General features: G+C 35.9%; 1 protein-coding gene across 5 annotated transcripts in view; it reads left to right on the plus strand.

Annotated features, from left to right (window-relative positions):
• The window catches only part of Hmgcll1 (3-hydroxymethyl-3-methylglutaryl-CoA lyase like 1), a 122,279-nt gene that overhangs the window by 43,157 nt on the left and 55,296 nt on the right, over positions 1-23,826 (plus strand). For 3 of the 5 annotated variants that reach the window (XM_033763413.1, XM_010628934.2, XM_033763414.1), the window contains 4 exons: positions 5,087-5,182; positions 14,342-14,490; positions 20,571-20,634; positions 22,965-23,156. In XM_033763413.1, coding sequence (XP_033619304.1) covers positions 5,087-5,182; positions 14,342-14,490; positions 20,571-20,634; positions 22,965-23,156 — 501 coding nt within the window. The remainder of the gene's footprint in view (positions 1-5,086; positions 5,183-14,341; positions 14,491-20,570; positions 20,635-22,964; positions 23,157-23,826) is intronic. The other 2 variants (XM_033763412.1, XM_010628935.2) reach the window with 1 other exon arrangement.

The raw sequence follows: 23,826 nt of genomic DNA on the forward strand, positions 1-23,826 counted from the left end.
TTGATGAAAAGCTCAGAATACTTTCAACTACTGTGGATCATTTTTTTCCATTAAAAGCAGAACCTTGGGTTATTTATATTTGCCATCATTATGGCAGAGCTTAAATATTTTTCATTATTTTAGTGTGAGCTACAAGAGAAAAATGTTTTCCTATCTGTGCTCCCTGGAATTTTTGGTCACATGGAATTGTGTTGATTGTATTTTTGGTATATGTATTTTTATATGTTACACATCCATGTAGACACACAAACTCTGTACTCTTCCTTACCAGCCTGTCTAGGAAGTCAGTGTAAGGGCTACATTCATTTCCTCTTCTCTAATATTAGTTGTAAAATAAGTGTAGTGTGTACTGAAATGAGTGGTCAAATATTAAAATACATTTTAAAACTTTATTTTAAAGTCTCATGATATTTTAAAAATGTGTTAGCTTTTGTACAACAACTATCATAAAGTTGATAGCCTATTTGCAAAAAAATATTTGAACCTTTATCGTTATTCTCTGACACTCCCGAGAGACTTGTCATCTTGCATTACGGTACACTCACATGCCTTCTGAAGATTTGCTAATCTAGGAAAGGGCTGAGGTGGGGACTAACAATGCCTAGGCAGGTCCAGGCATTGCCTAGAGAACATGTTGAGATCCTAAATGCTTGAGAAAGATTACAGTTCATATATAATGAAAAATATCAACATGATGTCTAAATACTTTCTTGTAAAGTGGACTATTTAACTGAGTTACACTGTGTTAGCTGCAGATGAATTCCTTAAACTATAAGACTATTACATTCTAATCCTTGTGACTCTACATATATTTAAAACTCTTATAAAGTGTTGTGCGACTATATTGAAGATTTGAATCCATATCAAAACCTGGATGTCTGAGAAATGAACCGTGGTAAGTTTGTTTTGTTGTTTAGATTAACACGGTTTCTCCCATTTCCAGACTCTGTTCAATCATGGCAAAACACATGCCAACCAAACCATGAGGACCTCTTATCACTGTAAATAAAAAGCCACAGCAGAATCTTAAAAATATTGAATCAAACCAGATGTAGAAAGGTTTTGTTAAAATGTCAGAACAATAATGCAAAGGAATAGTTTGTTCCATTGTTTGAATAATAGTTAAACTTTTGACATTAAAATAACATCAAAATTGAGGGATAATATGAAGTCCCTCAAGAGAAAAAACATTAAAGTAAGGATTTCATACACTTAATTGCAACATGCTTTGTTTCAGTCCTTATAATGTAATTATATCCTATCAGAGTATCTTAAAGCTCTTTATTTACATGCCATTTTTAGGCAAATTAACAAAGAATAGTATTTCAAAATGGTCTCATTATATGTAACTATTTTTAAAATGAACAACTATCAATTTTTTGGATTCTAGCTGTTTTATTATAATTTAATTAAGATATCTTCACTGATTACTAAAATTCAGCTTTTGCAACCTAGAAATTTGGTTATAATTATCTCTGTTTCCTTGTTCTATCCACTGAAATTTCTATTAAAAGAAATTATTATTTGTTCCATTAGATTAATTTCTTTAAATCGGTTCAAAATTTTCATTGTATGCAATGAAATACCCCTTATGTGCCAAAATGGCCTATATTTCCTGTAGGTTGATTTTCCCCCATTATTCTGTGTGTGATGTGCTGCTGTCCGAATCTGTATTTGTCTAGGAGACCACACTATTAATTTTTGTTTTCTTGGTGATATCCGGTCTCTAATATTTAAGGATACTGTGTGTAATTTTAAGCATTGGCACTTCAATGAACATTTTCTAGTAAAGAGCACTGTTTTGGTATCTTTACAATATAGTGAAACTCCTGGTAACTTCGCTTTGCTTTTAGCTTGAAATTAAAAAGAAGCACTTTTCATTTTCTCACTGTCATACCTGTGTGCACGCTCATTTGTGTGAGAGACAGACAAGACACGGAGAGAGGCCCACCCTGTAAATAGCATTGGGAGCATAGGTTACATTCATGAATACGTAATGAAGAATTGTGTTGAAATATGTACAAATATTAAGTATTTTACAGAGAAGGCTATGATAGAGTAAGGGTTACACTTTTTTGTTTGTTTGTTTGTTTGTTTTTTACTGCAGTCATCTCTTTTTTATTTGAACACCACTGTGTTCAAATCATTTTTCCTTGAAAATTTTTTCCAGTACGACTTTATAACAGGATTCTCATCACTACCTGAGCATCGCCTTCCCTCTCTCTGGTCTGACCTTTGAAATTTCCCATATTTATCTTTCCATGTTACTCCATTGATTTCAATTTCAGTTATTTCAACCCTGCTCTCTGCCTTTCTGTTATCTTCAGGCCAAATTAGGGATCTTTAGAAAGATGGGAGTATTAATCAGTGACATGTCTCAATGTATGCCCCCATCTTCACTTATAATCTTATTCCTGATTATATACTAGTTATCTACTCTAGCCAAAAAAATATTTCCACCTTTGCATTCACCTTTTCTTTCTAATCCTATCCATCTTTCAGTGTCCCAGATTTAATGGCTGTCAAATGAATTCTCTGAGAACCTGGTGGTATGAATTAACATCTATTATGTTCGCTAATTCCATGGCTAGGGATTGAACAAGGTACGGGAGTATTTTTGTCTTTGGTCCACAGTGCCTGAGGTCTCAGTTGTGCAGCCTGAGTTCTGGAGCCAAGTGTCACCTCAACACGACATCCGTCACAAATTCAGGGGACCTTGGCTGTCAGCTGGGAGCCTCAGTTCCCCTTCACAGAGGTTTTCCATTAGGGTGTCTTCATGAGGCCTTTCTGTGTAGGTGAGTTTGAGCTTTCTTACGGCGTTCTGGCTGATTTTCCCAAGATGTCTTCTCCCTCAGAGAAAGGCACATGGAAGCTATATCCCTATTTGTGATCTGTCTTCAGAAGTCACACAGTATTATTTCCACTATACTCTTTTGGTTGGAACAGTTATAGCTTACCCAACTTCAAGGGAGAGAATAAATAGAATCTAGCTTTTGATCCATTGAGGTGAGAATCATGTGGGGCTGGGAATATTACTGTGGCCACTTCAAAAACAGTAGGCTATGCCACAATCAAAGACCTCATTGTGTAGTCCCATATCTTCTTTCAACTTGCATAGACTTGTAAATCACACCAACCTCTCCACATTCTCATAGTCTTGTGCTCTCATTAATGATCTATATATATATGCTTTGAATTGTTAACTCTTCATGTGTAGCAGCTATGCTACACATTACTTTGGTGCATTGGTTTCAGTTCCTCACAGGAAAATAGGATTGGCTTTTGTATTTTCCACAGGATGTAGAATAGGGCTTCAGATATATTCAATGCTCAGCATCTAGATTAAAATCAGATCAATTTAGAATGATGAGAGACTTGGTTTTTATGCATTGTCAATGAATATGGTAGACTCTTTGTAAAGGATGTAGTAGTGGTGTGGGGAAAAATGGATAAGCTACCTTAGAAATAAGTGAGCAAGAATCATATGTTAAGAACAAATAATTGCATTTGGATTGAAGTAATCAGTAAGGCATGATGGCCATCAGAAGTATTGCTTGTATCTTAGATTTAATTTTAAATTTAAAATGTATTTAAAATTAATTTATTTAACCCAAATTATATTCATTTAAAATATTAAATTTATGTCTGCTGGCCTTTAACTGATTGTTGAAATGGACCAGATTGAATATTGTAATATTTTATATTTTTAAAGTGTGTGTAGACACATTAAGAGAAAAATTATATATATTTGGTTAATTTATTGAGTGTAAATTGAAAATAATCTATTATCATTATAACAAGCCAAGTGTCTTACTCACTTTCCCATTGCTGAGAAAAAATACCTGACACCTGCACCTTAAATGGGGGAAGTTACTTTGGCTCATGGTTTCAGTGCATGATCAGCTGGTTCCAAGGCATAAACAACATGGCAGAGGGCTCTGGTGAAGGTATTCACCCCATGGCAGCCAGGAGGCAGAGAGAGAAGGAGGAGCCAGGGACAAGAATACACCTTTCCAAGGTCAGGCTACAGTGCCTACTTCCAACCAGACTCCACCTCTGACAAAACATTCAGCTGCTAAGCTCACCTGCTGATACATCCACGAATGAGGGCATCACCCTCAAGATCCATTCACCTTCCAAAACCAGAGACTTCTGAGGAACATTTTAGATTCCAACCATAACATCAAAAACACTAGCCTTATGCCCTTCATCTTCGTATCAAGATTGGGTTTGGTTTATGTTTACACAGCTTTCTTCATGCTCAGTTTGTATATTCATGTTGTTTATATATTATTCCTTCTATAAATATCTTGTGCATGCCATGATTTATTATTCCTAAAGATGCCAGCATCATGGTTATGTTAATTGTAATTTTTCTATATGCTGATTGTGGGATCTGATTCTCAGTTATTACTTTAAGAGAATAATTTATAGACCCTGTGAAGTTGATATTTTAATTCAAATTTGATTTTTAAAATAGTTTCTGAAAATAAAGTTTGACAATGTGCGATAAATTTTGGTGCTAAGTAATTTGTCCACTATATTTATTTCTGTGTTTATGAGAATGGAGCATAATGCTAAGATCATAGTGCCTAAAGCATTATATCTGTTACTAACTTAAACAATTGCACTGTACAAATAACAAGTAATCTCAGCATTTTTCATTATTCTAATGGAAGTCAGTAATTTATGTCTTACTGACCATGACAAAGTGATACACTGAGAATGACTTACAAATAACATTTTTATGTGGAAGATGAATACACAGCATTTTGGCTTTTAAAATCTCCCCTCTACTAGGAGAGTGAAAGAATAAATGTTTGTCAGTTGAAAATAATAAAGTGTTATCTGAAATCACGCTTTAACATGATCCTATTAGATGAATCAGTCAAGCTCACAATTAGTTATTATGTATCTGTGACATTTGGGAACTTTATTTTTAAGGTATATTGGAATAGCTTTGTCATTTCAAACATCGATTTATAGTATATATTTGCATATGTAACTAAAATCAATTGAAAAAGCAAATAATATGTTGGACAGAGTATTTGGTTACATATCAATATGTAATTATTATATATTTAAGATGGCTGATCATGCTGAAGTGATGAAAGGCATCCATCGGTATCCTGGCATTCGATACCCTGTTCTTACTCCAAATCTTCAGGGTTTTCACCGTGCTGTAAGTGCGCTCCTACTTTCTCTAAAATTGGTATGCTTCTCATTGTTTTAAAGATTTTAGAAAGTTAAAATGGTATCATGTGCAATTCTTGTATCACCCTATCTAAATACTGTAGTAATTACACTAACGTAAATGCACAGCAGTGAGTACACTCACAGAACTGCTGGGGCCTGCAGGGCTTCACATCAAGCACTCTTCCAGTTTACTCAGTCAAGGATCAAAACAAAGAGAGTTCCAATCAAGATGGCAGAGTGACGGGAAGCAGAGAAATAGCCTCTCCAAGATTTGATGTCCAGATGCCAAGAGAAAGAGGGAAGTGGGTCCCCAAGACCCAGGAAGGATCTGAAACAAGAATTGAAGCCCACAGAGAGAGTGAAGGGAGAGACCTCAACATAGGAGAAGAAAGTGATAAGTAACACTTTCTCCCTGAGCCCTGACTTCCTATGCGGGAAGGGCAACTTGAACCTGCAGACACATGGTGACCCCAACTTCTTTACAGAGAAATGCACCAGTGGAATGGAACAGTGGACTCAGTGGACTACAGTGGCTGGTGAGTTATTCAGGTTCAAATGTCCCCTAGGAGAGTTCCAGTAGCCATCTTGGAGAGGACTCAATTGAGCTTGGGACTCAGAGCACCTGTCAGCTCCACCTAGTGGCTCCCAGTGTCCAGGTGAGCCTGCTGAGTTCAAGTTAGTAAGAGACACATGAAATGATACAGACTAAACAAATCACATTCCAGCTTCACAGCCAGAAAGCAGCCTGAACTTCAGTGAAGCTAAAGGTGAAGGCTTGCTGGGATTATCCACTACCCCCCCCACACACACACATAAAGCTACAGCTGGCTTACTGGGATTAATCAACATAAATCTAGATTTTGACCATTTTGTCTACCAGTAACAGCCGACATATGCCTTGAAGTGGATTTTTTTCTTTTTCTTTTTGTCTTGTTTTGTTTTTTGATTGTTTGTTCTTGTTTTTATATGAGTTTAAAAATGGTTTCTAGGGGTTGTTCTATTCTGTTACTGTTTTTATTTCTTCCATCTCTCTTTAACTGCTGTCATCTTCATCAGTTACCTAAAGTTCCCATAATCTTCATCCAGCCTTGCTTCTAATATATTCCTCCTTTTTTATTTCTCTCTGCTGTGCTCCTAATCCCTTTTAAATTTTCTTCCCTGGGAGTAAAATTGCTATACTTAGGGCTTATTTAATGTACAAAATTTTCTGGTTGTTTTAAAATTTGTTATATAACCATAAGTTTAGTTCATGTGGTTAAATGTGCAAAATTAATAGTTACCCTGGTTTTTCATTTTCTAGGCTCTGTTTGATTGCATTTTTATAGCCAAGGTGACATGTGCTAATCAGTTGTTCTGCCTGGTATATGAAGAATGAGATTAGCTTGGGACCATAAACAATTCTATAGGCCAGTGCCAAAGAAGTAAGGGTTAGGCTAAATAGGCAGCAACTTCTCATTCCCAAGAAATTGAAGAGGTAGTATCTTGTAAAAGACTATAAACCCAAAAGCTAGCTATACCTGGAAGACATGTCTGAGAAGTAGTTATTTCCTAAGGATTCTAAATAGTGGGAGTGCAGACTAGTGCAACCACTATGGAAATCAATATGGAGATACCTCAAAGAGCTTGGACTGGAGGTTCCATTTGACCCAGCCATCCCTCTGTTGGGTATCTTTCCAAGAGAACTAAAAGAATCATATCACAGAGAAGTATGTGCACCCATGTTTATAGCGGCACAGTTTGTAATAGCTAAATCTTGGAAACAACCTATTTGCCCATCCGTTGGAAACTGGATAAAGAAGTTGTGGTTTTTCTATAAAATGGAATATTACTCAGCCATAAAGAGCGAGAGAATAGATTCATTCATAGGAAAATGGATACATATTGAAGATATACTCCTAAGTGAAATAAATAAGTCCCACATGTGTAAATACCAAATAGTTTCCCTGGTGTGAATATTCTGCAACAATGCATAAGATTCTAATAAGATTACTGACATTTAGAAATGGGAGGAAAGGAGCTAAAGGTGTAGGGAAGGTGTGATACGTAGGGGAAGAACAAAAAGGGAAAAGAAAAAAATGTGAGAGAATGAAAAGATGAAAATAAAGTGTTTGTAGATGGGGAGGGGAGGAGGGGGTGAAGGGAGGGCAGAGGTAAGGGGAAAAAAATGAGAATCAAGACTTGCCATGTAAAGGTACATGATCCCAACAATGAATGTAACTGTACTGTATCCCTAAATGTACCAATAAACTCAATAAAAAAAAAAAAATACTAGTGACAAAGCTACTCATGATAAACAATTTGTAAGCATCAACCCAGGGATTAAATTTTTAAAAAATAAAAATGAGAAGACACTTAAGCAAAATACAGTTCCAGACTTCTAGCTCACCAAAGGTAAACCTAGGGGCCATTGAGGTGGAAAAGTAAAACAACATCCACCCGTATTCTCTGAAGTAGAAACAGTGGAAGTAACAAAGCAGATTAATGAGGCTTTAGAAAAAAAATCAAATGAGAAATGATTTCTCAGATAACTACAGAAATGATGACCATAATGCAAACATGTTAAGCATGTCTAGAGCAGACACAGATTAAATAAATAGAGGAACTTAGGAAAATGATGGAAACCATGACTATCCAACATAGGAAAAAAAATGAAATCCATGAAACAGATTCAAACAGATATCCAGGAGATTAAAAATGCCATTGAAAATACACACAGCAGAATATGCAAATGTGAAGGCAGAATAATCAGATACAGAAGACAAGATTGTGGTTAGCTATCATAAAAAGAAATATTTCTTAAAAATAGCAAGGGACAATGAAAACTCAATCTAATAGTTGCTAGAGGATGCAAAGAAGAATAACGTACGATTTATCAGTGTCAATGAAAAAGCAGGAGATAGCACAAATGACATAAAAAAAAAAACCTGTTCACAGAAGCAATGGCAGAAAACTTCCCAAACAGAAAAATTATTTGAAATATAGATAAGTGAGGCATATTAGAACTTCAATTATCCATGATAAAAACAAACTATACCATGGCATATAACAGTTGAAATTCAAGAAATTCAACACAAGATCAGAATATTAAAAATTGTTAGAGAAAAGAAATAAATCACCTATGAAAGGGAACGCATCAGAATTACTGCAGATTTCTCCATAAAGACCTTCCTACAGTGGGCTGGTCAGAACCTCAGCTGCTATTTTGGGAAACAGTTTTCAAAATATAAAGTAGGGAATCCAGTGAGAGGCACAGTGGGAGGGGTAGCATGCATTTTATGGAACAGCAGCTATAGAGAAAGATAGATAAGGATTAAGTTAATGAGGAACCAGATTTTCTCTACACCCAAATGCCTGTATATTTACAGCTATCCTCAGCAGATTCTGTCTTGCCTCAGGAGTGCTAGGTTATATTCCAGGCCATACCCTGGGGGTATGTAGCCTTCTTCATATCTCCCTGTTCCCAAGGCAAGAAAACACCAACCTTGAAACTGTGAGATCTAAATTACATAGCCTAGTCCCCAACACAAGTCAAGGAAAACTTGGAGTGAAATATTTCAAGATCCAAAAGAAAACAATGTATAACCCAGATTGATGTACCCCACAAAGCTGTCATTCAAAATTGTTGGATAAATAAGATATTTTGATGACAAAGAATACCTAAAGAAATTAATCACCACCAAACCAGCACTCCAAATTATTCTGAAGGATATTTTAGAAAGAGATGACAAGGATTACAGCTCCATGAAGTTTAACAGAATGAATCCACCAGACTAGGTTAGTCATTAAACAGAGAGGAAAAAAGGGACCCAGCAACAGGAAAACAATAAGGAAAAGTCAATACATCTCAGATATAACCATCAGTGTTAATTCACTAATCAGAAGAAACAGACTGGCAGAATACATCAAGAAGCAGGATCCTACAATATGCTGCATACAAGAAACACATTTAACTGAAAAACAAAATTTATAGATTGAAAGTCAAAGGATGGAAAACTGTACTCCATGTGACAGGAACTGAGAAAAAAGCAGAGGTAGGTTTTCTATTTGCAGAAAAAATGGATTTGAAGCCAAGACTGTTAAGAGACACAAAGAAGGTCACTACATCCCTGTTAAAGAAATAATCCAAGAGGAAGAGCTGACAATCATAAATATATACATACCAAATACTAGTACAACCAACTATATAAAACAAATATTAGTGGACATGAAATATTATATAAACACTAATACAATTGTAATGGGGGACCTTATTACTCCACTGTTACAAATAGATCAACTAGGAAAAAAATTAACAATGAAATATCAGAAATGAACCAAAATTTTGAACAAATGCACTTAGTAGAAATCTACAGAGTGTTCTATCCCACAACATCAGAACATACAGTATTCTCAATTGTACATGAGATATTCTCCAAAATAGACTACATATTAGCTCATAGAACAAGCTTAAGTAAATGGGAAGGAACTGAGATTATCCCATACATCCAATCAGACCTAGTGAATTGAAATTTAAATCAATGGCAAAAGAAACCATAAGAACTTCATAAACACATGAAAATTAAATAACACCCTCCTGGACAATCAATGGGTCACTGGTGAAATTAAAGAAGAAATCAGACAGTCTCTACAATTAAATAATGATGCTGATAGAACATACCTGAACTTAAAGGATACAATAAAAGCAGACCTTTGAGGTGAATTTATAGCAGTGATCTCTCATATCAGAAAAACAGTAAAATAGACAACCTAATGTTAAATCTCAGGCTTTTGGAAAAAGAGCAGCAAGTCAAACCCAAAACTTATATGAGGGAAGAAATTATAAAGATTAGAGCAGAAATTAATGCAATTTAAGACTAAGAAAACAATACAAAGGCTCAGTGATTGAAGAGTTTATTCTTTGAATGATTAAATAAAAGTGACAGTCAACCTTATCAAAAAGAGGAAGACTCAGATTCATGTAATTAGCAACAAAAAGGGTGAAATCACAACAAATCCTACAGAAATCCAGAAGATCATCAATATTTGCTTTGAGAAACTATTTTAATAAGATGGAAACACAGAAAAAAAATGGACAGATTCCTAGATAAATATGAATTACCAAAGCTAAATCAGGAAAATGTAAAAATTCTAAATAAATCAATATTAGTCAATGAAATTGAAGATGTAATTAAAAACCTACTAACAAAGAAAAGACTAGGCCCTGATGGATTTATTATTAAGTTCTACAAGACATTTAGAGAATACCTTATGCTGATAGTTTTCAAACTCTTTAATGAAATTGAAAGGGAATCAATACTGAAAAATTAATTCCTAGAAGCAAACATCATCTTGATTCTAAAACCAGACACATATTCAAAGAAAAAAAGAGAACTACAAGACAATCTCCCTAAGAACATAGAAGCAAAAATCCTCAATAAGATAATGGCAAACAGAACACAGCAAATCAGCAAGTAGATTACATATCATGACCAGGTAGATTCATTCCAGGGCCCAGGATGGTTCAACATATGCAAATCAATGAATATGATATCCCATATTAATAGAGACAAGCACAAAACCACATGATTATCTCAATAAATGCAGAAAAAAAATCCAACATCCATTCAGGATAATTCAAAACATTGTAATAAATGTTCTTCATCTGATAATAACCATCTATGACAAACCAGCAGCAAACAGTAAATGGACAAAATATAAAAGCTTTCACTCTAAAATCAGGAACAAGACAAAGATATCCACAGTCTCCACTCATATTCAATATAATTCTGGAAACATTAGCTAGAGCAATGAGACAATAGAAAAATACAAGAAATAAATATAGGAAAGGAAGCAGTTAAATTATTGTTATTTGCAGATGGCATGATACTGTAAATAGATAACCCCCTAATAATCAAATTCAATAGTGTGTCTAGATACAAAGTCAACACTCAAAAATCAATAGCTTTCTTATACAGTGCAAACTCACTGAGAGCAAAATTAGAGAAACAATACCTTTTATAATAAAATCTAAAAGATGTAACATCCAGGAATCAATCTAATGAAGTAAAAGACCTTTACATCAAAAACTATAGTACTCTGAAAAAGGAATTCAAAGAGGTTATCAGAAAATGGAACAATGGATCCTTCATATTTGGGTGGGAAGAACCAATATAGTAAAAATGGCCATACATTCAAAAATTTTATACAGCTATAATAAAAACCTGATCAAAATAAAAATAACATATATCAGAATTAAAGAAAATAAGCCTAAAATGAATTTGGAACCAGAAGGCACCTAGAAAAGTGAAAGCAATTCTGAGCAAAAAAGCAAGGCCAGAGGCATCACAATCCCTGACTTAAAATTATACTACTGAGCTACAGTGATTAAAAACAGCCTGGTACTGGCAAAGAAACAAACTCTAGGATCAATGGAACTGATAAGAAGATGCAGAAACAACTTCAAAGATACTCAACCACCTTGTCTTTGAAAAAGGAGCCAAACACCTTTCCTAGAAGAAATCCTCTTTCATAAATGGTGCCGGAAAAACTGGCTTTCCACACACCAAAGTTTAAAACTACGCCCATATCTTTCACCATATACTAAACTAAAATCAAAGTGGATCAAAGATCTCAGTATTAGAACAGAAACACAAAATCTGCTGGAAGATAAAATAGGTAGAAGTCTTGACAACATTGGTGTAGCTAAAGACTTTATGAACAAAACTCCAATAACACAGCAAATATCACAACTGGAATCTCACCTTACTAAAAAGCTTTTGTACAACATAAGAAACCACAAAAAAAGTGAAGAGGCAACCCACAGTATGGGAAAAATTTTTTGTTCCTCACATAAAGCACAAATATCTAGAATATATAAAGCACTAAAAACATTAGATTCCCCCCAAATGTACAAACTCAATCCAAAAATGAACATCTGAAATGAATAGACACTTTTCAGATGATGAAGTAGAAACAGCAAATAAATATTTGAAAAAGCATTTATCATCATTGGTCATTCAAGAGATACAAATTAAAACAATGCTGAGATTCCATTTCTCTCCAGAAAGAATGGCTGCCATCAACAAAGCAACCAATAGTAAATGCTGGTGGGAATGTGGGGGAAAAGAAACACTTTTCCACTGTTGGTGGAAGTGTAGACTGGTGAAACCACTGTGGAGATTCCTCAGATGCTTAAAGCTAGATGTTCCATTCAATCCAGCTATTCCACTTCTTGGAACCTTCGCAAAAGAATTAAAAGTATATCATAGTGATATATCTACACCCATGTTTATTGAGGCACAGTTTGTAATAGCTAAGTCTTGGAAACAACCTGGATGCCCATACCCCATAATGAAAATTTTTGAAAGCATATTCTGTGTGTCCTTCTTTAGTAAGTAATAAAGAGTACAACTTAAACACACCTCCATGCACTAATGTCACCACCAATATTATTGAAATTGATGAACATTTTGAGAATTTTTTGCCTGCTTTTTGTTTTTCTTTCTTCCTTCATTTAGGTGAAGCTAACCTTTGTCATCATATAAGCCTGTAGTGGCTTTCTCTATTCCTCTTCTACTTCCTTTGTTCTGCTCTTGCATGACTTAAACATTTATATGATATAAATAAAAGCTCAAATGATTACACATGCAGGAAAATAATAAAATTATATATAAACACTTGCAGAATTAGGGTTCTTTGGGGTTATGGCAAAAGTTTTGTAGTAGCCACTTCTAGCATTACTATTTTTCATTTTTGTTTAGATTTTATTACATAAAGTTAGTGCTGTGGTTACTATTTGGATTATTTACTAATGTGAATGGTGTTAGAACACTTTATTCTCTTTTTGTTTAATTTGGTGTAATTTTATTTTAGTATAAAGAAACAGGCACGTTAAGAATGTGTAACTACTGCTGTTGTATTGTTCTAGCACAGTAGAGAATGGCTGCAACATGACAAAGACATGAAGAAGTCTTTAGTATAATAATATATTATATTATTTATTATAATTTTGAAGGGAATTTGTTATAATTTTGAAGGGCAAGCAGTGGCATGGACCAAATGTTGGATTAGGAGTCAAGCAGCTCAAAACACAGCTGCAAAACTGAGGCTAAATGTGTGAGACTGTGCAAGCTCATTAGCTCACTCGTGGTACAATATGCTCATCTATCCAGTGGGCATCATGGAAATTAGTTTCAGTGTTGTTTGTGGATTACAAAAAGGACATGTAAAGTACTAATAAAGTACTGGCAGCTAGTAGGTGTTCAATAAATATAATTTGAAGTTAAAGGTGCAAAATTTACTTTGGATTGAGATATAGGAACTCATATTTTTTTAAATGTTGGAGGATTTTTTTTTTTTTGGTATGTACCAACAAACTCAATAAAAAGAAAAAAACAATAAATGTTGGAGGAAAGATTACATGGTAATTTTTTTTCTTATTGTGTTGGTAGGGTACCACTGACAGGGATCAAGGAAATTTAGGCAGAGTACTAGTACATATTAACAGAAGATCTTGAAAATCTAGGAGGTTTGACCCTTGAAAATGAGTCACTGGAGAAGCCCGAGGGAGGATAAATGGGGAAAATGGGAAGTTGATTCCATTAACATTTTGGTTTAAAGACTTGGCAGGAGCTTGAGAGCCTTAGGCACACAACAGGATGGCTGAAGCTGTTAGGCTGTGAAATGGTAGGAACAAAGTCTAAAGATGGGAGAAAAAGTCTTGGGCAAAAATCTAAACGATGAACTGGAAAAATAATTTTCTGTTGGATTATAAGAAGAGAAGAAAAATAGAATTTACTAACCTCTGTTTTAATAAATGGTTTGAAAATAATGTTTTCTATGAAAATAAAAGTTTTATTTGGGGGGCATATATTTTCTATGATAGGGTTAAAGCATTTCTGAGAATAACAGGTTGAAAGTCAAAACTAAATTGGAACATGGTCACTTTTTTGTGTGTGTGTCTCCTAAAATCAATGTGTGTTACAGTTTGTGAAATTATTGTTATTATACTTTTTCCATTTTGAAAGCACATATGTGGCAAGATGAGAAGGTATAATTTTAAATTTTAGGCAAATGTTAAAGGACCTAAGCATGTCTTTATAGAGCAATCTTTTGCTATAATTTACAATTGAAATTTTAGCATTTGGCTTTAAATTATACCTTTCAGGTTGCTGCTGGAGCCACTGAGATATCGGTTTTTGGTGCTGCATCTGAATCCTTTTGCAAGAAGAATATTAACTGTTCCATTGAAGAAAGTATGGGAAAATTTGAAGATGTCATTAAGTCTGCAAGGCAAATGAATATTCCAGCACGAGGGTATTTAGGAAATTCCACACATTCTCTTCCATTAACATTTGTTGTTGAAGATTCCTTATGTAATACTCTTGTTTCTTTCACAAATCTTGAAAAACATACACATAGCATCCTATTTGTACCTTATTTAATAAGGGAAATCACTATATGAGGTATGATGAAAAAATATAGTGTTTACTCTTGCCTATAGCCATTCAGCGGAAACATAGGGGTGTTTAGGGCTGTTCATTTAGCTCAGTGGAACCTGCCTTGCAAGTGCAAGGTCCTGAGTTTGGTCCCCGGTACTGCAAAAAAAAAAGAAAGAAAGAAAGAGAATTGTTCACTAGAAGAAGTACGAATATAATAATAGTGTATGAAAAGTTTCAACTTCTTTGGCACAGTCAGCGTGGGCTGTGGTTTAAAGAAGGTGTATTTTAAAGTGTGACATAAATTACAGATCAAGAACAGTGTATTTCACCAGAGTTGTATGATCCTGCTTCTTCAGATTCTAGCTCTTAAAGAAATGTCACCACGCCAGGCATGGTGGCGCACACCTGTAATCCCAGCACTCGGGAGGCTGAGGCAGGAGGGCTGTGAGTTCTAGACCAGCCTGGACTACATAGCGAGTTCCAGATCAGTCTCAACTACAAAGTGAGACCCTGTCTCAAAAAACCAAAAAAAAAGTCACCACTGGAGATGAACCTTGGGAGTATGGTTATGATCCCAAGACTGAGGTTAAGAGCTTTCAATGGAAATCACCCAGTTCTCCTCCTGTAACAAAAGCGCATCAATACAGATCCAACATCAGGATGATGCTGATTGTTTTTTGATCTTGAAGGAATCATGCAGGTTGAGTTTGTACCCTGAAACACTACAGCGAACTGAAAATTACAAGGGCTATTAAAGGTTTTAGGAAATTATGTGCACAGAAAATGGCCTGAGAAGTGGCAGACAACTCCATCTTTCACCGTGATAGCGCTTCATTTCACACATATAACATTTCTCACGTGAATTTTTCTGTCAAACAAAACATGCCGGTGTGTCTCCATCCACCTTACTCTCTGGACCTGGTACAGTGTGACCGCTGGTTCTCCCCCATACCATGAAAGGTCGCCATTTTAAATCAGTGCAATTCCAAAGTTGGAGGCAGCCACTACAGCACAACGGAAGTTATTAAAGGTGCTCCCAGAACTGCTTCAGAAAGTGAGAAGAAGGACGGGATAAGTGTGCTTGAACTGCAGGGGAGAATTTTATTTTATTTATTTTATTTTTATTTTTCTGGTACCAGGGATCGAATAGGGGAGTATTTTAAGAGAGTTTAATGGCAATGTGTCTTTAAGGAAATGTTTAAAAGTTAAATATTCATTGTATATTTTGACCATACCTCACATAGTGATCTCTCCTTAATGTTATTAATAATTATTAGCCTGGGATTGTGTAATAGGATTGACATCAGAGGGAATGTTGTGTAAATCTGGAAGTAACTATTTTACTAATATTTGGGTAGCTAGATGCAGCTACCTTTGGATCACAGACTTGAATACCCTGATAAATTGATAAAAATGTGATAACTTTTAGAAGGGATAATCTCATGTGCTTTACAGATCTATTATTCTAAAAGCATCACTTTTCTTCTAAGAAAATGTTTACATATAACTTTAATAGACTCTGCTGAATTCAGCCTCTGAGCTACTCTGGGAAGAAGGACCCAGCCTTACCTCCATTCGGCCCCCCCCTTGAAGGCTGACTTCCCCCCACTTGTCTGGCCAGCACCAAGACACCACTAGAGCAATTCACAGGACACTTAAAAATACACAGACAACTGCACACAGAAGACAAATGCTAACAACTTCAGTTCAGGTCAGTTCTGATTTCTATTCCGAGTCACGTATTTCTGTAGTGCAGGTACATCCAAGATATTGGCTCCCCACCACACCCCCCGCTCAATTTTCCCATAGAAGCTGCATTGCTCATGATCTGAGCCATCTGCTTTCCACTCTATGATATCCCAACTACAGGCAAGATGAGGAACACTGATACAAGCTTCACAAACCCAGTTTTCCCTCTCGGGACTTTAGAACTGGAATACTAATCACAGTCACTCAGTTTGAAAGATTGTATAATTTTGAGATTGATTTCAATATTTGAGTGCTCCTAGGGTGGAGACACCTGCAGATTAGTGACAGGACAAAGTGACAGAAAGCAGAGGTGAAAAGTGATGGAGGCTCTTGGAAACCGAGAGAGATGGACGTAGAGAGAGAACAGAGGAAAATCTGCCTGGCTCATACCTGATTCCTGGACCAACAGCTCAGCATGAACTGTAACCAAGGCTTTGGGTTGTGAAATGTGCATTTCTTGTTGCTGAAGAAAATGAGACATTAGCTGACCTTCTGTTATTTTATAAAAGTGCAAATCAGAGAAACAAACCATATCATCTTAAATGAGTACATAGTACTTGTAAGAGAGAGCTGAGTATTGAAGTTGATTTAGGTCTCCTTGTATCTCCTTTAGTTGAGGTGAGCCAAGTTCACAGTGGGAGGTATGAGAGTTAATTAAAAGACAAATAAATCAGCTTTGAGTGAAAATATTAGAAAAGCACTGGAGCTGAGCCAAGGTCATTTGGAGAATAAAATGAGACTGTACCATCGTGAACTATCCTATTGCTTTTTTTATTCTTTTTAAACTTTTCCCTGTCCCCATACTAAGTCTCCAAAATGTGCTATGAAAGTTATGAAATTACTTTTATAATTAAAATAGATAAATATCATTGGGAACCTTCATGAGAAATTGAAAAGCTGAAATAATGTATTCTGATAAGCACAAAATAAAAGATGTTTATTTTGTAAAGGCAAATTATACATAATCACAGCTAAGAAAAGAGATGTAGTATAAGTTTCTAAATTCAAATATGAATAATTTGCTTTGTCTCTCTTACCCATAAGCGCAGAAAGAAAAACAAAGAGCCCATTTTATTTCAGTATGTACTTCAGTCTAAACTTTGAAAAAGTCTCCAAGAAAAGTTGAAAAAAACACATAACTTTAAGAAGGAAAGCACTATCTTAATTTTCACTTACAGAAAAAAAAATACATGCAATTGAGCTAATTAAAATCTGAAATTATCTTCAAATTCACTATGAGACAATTAATATTGCTCCATCCTTAAAGAAATATCTACCTTTCAGGCTTCAGTATGAAAGCCTCAACACTACATGATGGACTAGAACTGATTCACAGTCAATGAAATCAGTAAAAGTTTTGGAGAATTATAGTACGCACATCTATGACTTTACATAGACTTTGTTCCATTGGAAATTAACCTCTGGGTTTTCTGGAACAGTATTCAGAGTATGAGCTCATCACCTGTTTGTGTGTTTCAAATTACAGTACCTTTATCCTTACCCAAATTTTTGTAGAGTTTCAATAAGATTTTACTTTTACAAGAAATCTAGATACAGGTGCTTGCTATAGTAGATCTGATGCCATCGGTGCCCACTTCTGGAAGAACGTAGCACTGAAACTTCAGTTTATCCTAAAGTCCAGCCATGCATCATGCAGTCATCTTCCAGAGAATTTACATCATAAACTGTCAGATTTGAAGGCCATAATGCACTGTATATTTTATACATGCCCACTGAAGCCATTCACATTATTTAAAAATAGTAACTTTAATATGGACTAACTTTTCCTTAGAGTTACAAAGGCTGCTTCTCAACTGTTGCCCACAACATATCCACCACATACAAATGTATGTTTTCATACATGCTCAGAACTTTCCTCACCTCTGATACACAGTCTGGAAAGGCACCAGGCCTTATCAGTGACAAATAATACTGGATCAGCTGCTATCCTGCTGCTATCCGCATTTGTGTGTGAACAATGAAATGTGTGTGTATTGTATTTAATTTTTTAGGATATAAGTTATGTGTCACATATTTTTAAAAATCTAGGTTACTTCATTATTATTTGTCTAAACTTTAAAAAAGTTCAAAACCAAGAAATGAAAGCCTGGTGTAAATTGTTTTCTTTCCATTTCTATAAAGGCCACATTTGCAAGAAATAACTATCGGTTTGCCAGCATCCTTTTAAACTGTAGTGTTTTAAGGTGCAAAAGAATGTTCTACTGTACCCTTTAAGATAATTAGGAGTCATTGCTTTTTGTCTAAAGTAAGTGGAAACCTCTGTTTAAGAAAGTCACATGAACCATGTGCTCACTCTCTTTGTGAAAATATCAATTAAGAAGAAAATGATCACAGGGTGCCATTAGTAGTTTCACTGTTTAAATTCTTATAAAGTAGGTTATAAAATAAAAAACCGGGTAGCTATGTATGGCAAAGTACAAACCCTGCATACTGTCCTAGAGTGATTTGATCCATGGTTAAGATTACTTTGAGTGTGCACCCCCCCCTGAAAGCCTAACATGTGGATTTTCACATTCATGCTATGAACCAAACAAAACATTCATTCACTGTTTAAAAAATTATAAAATGCAAGAGTCATCCTTTGAGCTGTACCTGTTGAATTTCTTCTGAAGTTTCCAGAAAAAAGTAAAAATAGAAAACACTATAATGAGAACAAGGAGTCAATGCGAATTAATGATTAAGCTACTAGAGATAATTATAGATTTCTTCTAGAAAAACATTGTAGGATATGATAACATTTTACTTTCATCATAACTTGCTTATAAAGATTAATATTCATTTATATTTTAAAGGAGACGAGAGTCCGATTTTCTTAGACCCTTAATAAATCTCGAGTGCTCTTTTTATCTGTATCTTTATCTGTTCTCATCCAAAATCAATTAAAAACTCAGTCCAGTTCTAAAAGTTTTCAAATGCGATTGCACCCCACTTCCTAGTGACCAATTGCTTTGGGGAAAGGCCTTCAGGGTCTGAAAGTTCTCCCTGTGCCTTATTATGTTTTCATGAGTTGCCCAGCTATAAATAGTTCAGTTTTCAAAAGGCAGCCTTCCTAGGACCATGAAGTAAGGGGACTTATCCCTCAAAATGGTGGCAGGTAACCTTAGCTCAACACAGTTACTCAAAGCTTGTAGCCTGCTTTCTGAGTTAGTCAGATCATCCAGGTCGGATTGTACTGTTCATGTTTTCTGCCCTTCTCTCAGTCCAAGGCAGAAGGTCTCCACAGATTCTGATCAGAATAGTTTTGAGACAACTCACAGGGCAGTCTCCTCCTTGCAGTTGCATTCAAGGGCCCTTGTTATCCCAAAGCCTTTCTATCCTGGACCAAAGGACTCTGCTTCAGTCTCCTTCCCCACTGCCCTTTGCTTCACTCCCAACCAGCATGATTAAGCAACTAGAGATAATTGCATTGTCTCAATACTGGTGTTGTAAAAATCTTGAGCAAAGTTTAATGAAATGGGATTGGTGATGAGCTGAAAATAGCTAAAACCGCTTGTCCTCTTGTCCTAAAGCTTATTTAAAATGGAAAGGAATCATTGTCACTGCAGAAAACTTTGGCTTTTATATATATGAGTGCGAGCTGCTAAAGAAGCCCACAGAATATCTTTATTTGGAGCCTTTTAAATGCATTAGACACTCTTCTTCCATTTGGAATGATTTAAGTAAACTCACGACAGAGAAACAAGCCGAGCTCTGAAGTTATGCTCAGTTCTAGGAGCTTTGGGATTAATTAATGACTGTACCTAAATGATACTGAAGTGTCCAGATGAAACACAGAAGGAAACTGTGTAAGTCTTTCACATGGTCTTATGTATAATCCTAAAGATCTGCATGTTTAACCGTTGAATGCATAGAATTTTTTAAGTAAAACTCTATGAATTTTATCATGTTTCTATAATATAAACATCCTCACAAGACAAATACCTTTTACTTTGCCTCCCTTTGCCATCAAATAACATACTGTCAAATTGTAGTTATTGGAGAAGACAAAAATGTGAATTAATTAAAATGCATGTAAATTGTTTTTGTTTCATATGAGGATAAAATAATAATGAAAAAGAATGCATAATAACAGTATAAATACATTTTCTCAATGCATTTTTTTATTTCTTCACTTTTATAAAGTGGAAATTAGGAGTGACTTGTCTACCAAATCCACACTGATATAGTTCTGTGTTTTAAATTTAGGTATGTGTCTTGTGCCCTGGGCTGTCCGTATGAGGGAAGCATTACGCCACAAAAAGTGACAGAAGTAAGATACATCTCCAGCCTTTTTGGTTAATGGTAAAATAGTGCATGTTATTTTAAAATCTGTTTTTTTTATGACAGCATTTACTACTTCAATAGAGCAAAAACTAAAGAGAGCCATGGAATGGAAACTACTCTTGAAGATATGTTTGGTCACTTATAACTGCTGCATTTTGGCACCAAACTCTTCCACATCCCCTGTGTATTTTGAATCTTCCTGTTTGGTTTCTTAAACTTTGGAGAGACTAAAGAGCCCCACTGTGCTTGTACGAGGCTGTAACACAGCAAGTGGCTGTTTCTCCATCAGATGTCCCTGTGGTCCGTTGTACATGCATAGACTTTCCCTTGGGTGCCAGGGGAGCAGATCTTGTTCTGATCCTTCACAGTGTGCACTGAGCATCATGCCAGAGTGGAAGGAGCCCAACAAGAGCTGCTACTCAGGCATCCAAGGCAAAGACTAAGTGTGTGCTACAAAATGCCCAGCCCTCTGATGAAGGTGAAAAAGCCACTCGCTGTGTTTAGCCACCTAAATAGGCTAGGGATTAGTGTTGGAGTTGTGGTTAGGGTTAACCCTAAACTTTCAGTTCAGGTAAAGCTATTCCCACTTGCACACTCATTTGAGCTTTGGGAACTTACTGCAGATAATTTTCCTGAGAGCTGTGTCATCATCTTGTTTTTAAATAGGACCCGTGTCCATAGAGGCAACAGTGTTATGAAGTGTGAAGCTGAGACTAGGTGGAGCTTTCCTTGCATAGGACCCCTCCAAGATTCTGTTATTAATTTAAATCCACAAATCGTATATTTTTCTCTTAAAGAATATCTACAGAAGGCTGTAAATTCAGGCCCCACACAACCTGAGTCCATCCCTGCCTAATGCTGAGTTCCTTGCTCTTACACCTCTTGTCTGTATGACACACTCCATTCCTGACATGCCAGTTGGACCCATTAGACATCCGGGATCTGTACCCATCTTAAATGGGGCCTTTGTGCTATTGTAATAGCTTTTGTGGTGAACTCACTCTTTCTTAAGTGATTGTTTTACTCAGTCTGCGATTGCTGTTTTCAAGCCTCTAGTCTTTTATTTATTTATTTTTTTCCCCTAGTGGTTTTGCTTTCTCATCACACTGTCCTTTTTCATTTGGCTTTTTCTCTGCCTGGAACCCTCTTTGCATTTCCTGTTTGAGCTGACAGAAACCTGATGACCTTTGAATTCGGCATTTTTTATGGAACGCTCTTTCAGACCCTTCGTTCTCACCCTCATCGAATTCACTGTCATCTCATATTGTCCCATAAGCCGTTCCTGTCCGACAGATCTAGCTCAATTTCCACTGCTACATGCTCATAGAATCCTGTTGCTTTATTTCAGAGTTCTTATTTATACATTTCTCAGTGGGACTAAACTCTGTCCTCATTTGGCTCCAATCTGTAATGGCATGAAACCCGTCCGTATTTGTTTTTCTGTTACATCTCAACAACTAGCACTGTGCCTGGCATAGAAATAGGGGCCCTGAAGAAGTATACGTCAAATGTATGAATGAATGACTACTACGGGCCAGATTTTCTATAAAGTGACTTTTCTACATTCTCAATCTAAATACAGAAGTAAGCATGTCATTAACATTGTTTTGATTGTCATTTTTTAAATGAGGTAATTAAAGCTTAGAAAACATGCCAAACGAAGATAGTGCGTTGCCTGCCTTCTACAGATTAGACACCTAAATAGGTTAACCTTTCCCGTAGCATCTCCTGACTAGCATATGTGGGAGCTGAGTCTAGGCCTCTCTGAGCTTTGATCCTTGTCAAAATCTCTCGCATAGCCTGCATGCACATTCATCATCAGGCTTCCAAAGAACTTCCAGTTAACCTTGCACAAGTTCATTCCTTAAGGAGCCAGGAAAACTAAGCCAGGAATATTGACAGACTGTACCAATTGCAAAACTATTTAGTGGTACAGCTGAAACCATGACTGGCATTGCTTACCGTCTAATCCAACCCCTGCAGACCTCACAGTCCTGAAGGAAGTCTATAATGCTGCTGCTGTTTGATTAGAGTGTTGAGAAACGCTAGCCACCCATATCTGAAATGAAAGCTTATAATTTCAAAAGCAAACATATTAAATAAATATGACTCTGAGATAAAATTGAATCTTTAGAGTGAGCGATTTCGTTCCACATTTTATGCAGGTGTTGGATTCAATGAACAAGGGAAAGGGCTGAAAATGAAAGTCTGTGTTTCCATTGATAACTTAGTTATGATTTTTTACTGCGGGGTGACTTTCGCCGAGGAACAAGAGAATTGGAGTCTTCCTGTTTTACAACAACTCGCCCTTCTCAGCAGGTATCTAAGAGACTGTACAGCATGGGCTGCTATGAGATCTCTCTGGGAGACACAACTGGAGTAGGAACGCCAGGAAGCATGAAGAGAATGCTGGAGAGGGTCATGAAAGAAATCCCGCCAGCCGCCCTGGCGGTTCACTGTCACGACACGTATGGTCAAGCCCTGGCCAATATCCTGACCGCCCTGCAGGTATTCCGTGTTGCTTGTGTATCCTTATTTAGCGTATAGACATGTTGAGAATTTCAGTGGGATGGTGCTAATAAAGTGTTACGAATATACTATTTAGGCATCATGTTTTATATGCTATATATCAAAATGTTTTCAATATGATACTAAAAGTTTATTTTCAACCTCTCGATGTTCTTATGATAACAGGAGTCTCTTACTAAAGTTAAGTTGATTTAACAAAAATGATAATTCTCTGAATTCTAAAGTATTAATCCTGGTGGATCTAGGTCCACTTGGTTCCACCCACGTAAGGTTTAACAAACTGAAATGTGATGGTATTTTGAGAAGTGAGAACTCAGAAATAGTAGAGGACACTGTTATAATTGTGGGAGGAATGTTGCTAGGTTCATGTTCTATGGCAGTTGTACATGGAGACAGGATTCAGGATATTTTGCTTAAAATGTTTTCCTGAGGTTGGCAGCTTCAATTCCATTTTTAGCAAGGAGGGTTTTTTGTTTTGATATCACAAACACAATTCCTACTTTTATAATTATCTTCCATTATGTGGTAAGTCAGATTTAGACCACTAGAAGAGTGAAGAATTACTAAATTGTGCAATATTTTAAATGCCTTTACTTAAATGAATAGTTATGAGTAGCTTTTTTTTTTTTTTTTTTTTTTTTGGGGTTTT

The sequence above is a fragment of the Fukomys damarensis genome, unplaced genomic scaffold (genome assembly GCF_012274545.1).
Source record: "Fukomys damarensis isolate Sample0158 unplaced genomic scaffold, DMR_v1.0_HiC HiC_scaffold_14, whole genome shotgun sequence".
Lineage (NCBI taxonomy): Eukaryota > Metazoa > Chordata > Mammalia > Rodentia > Bathyergidae > Fukomys > Fukomys damarensis.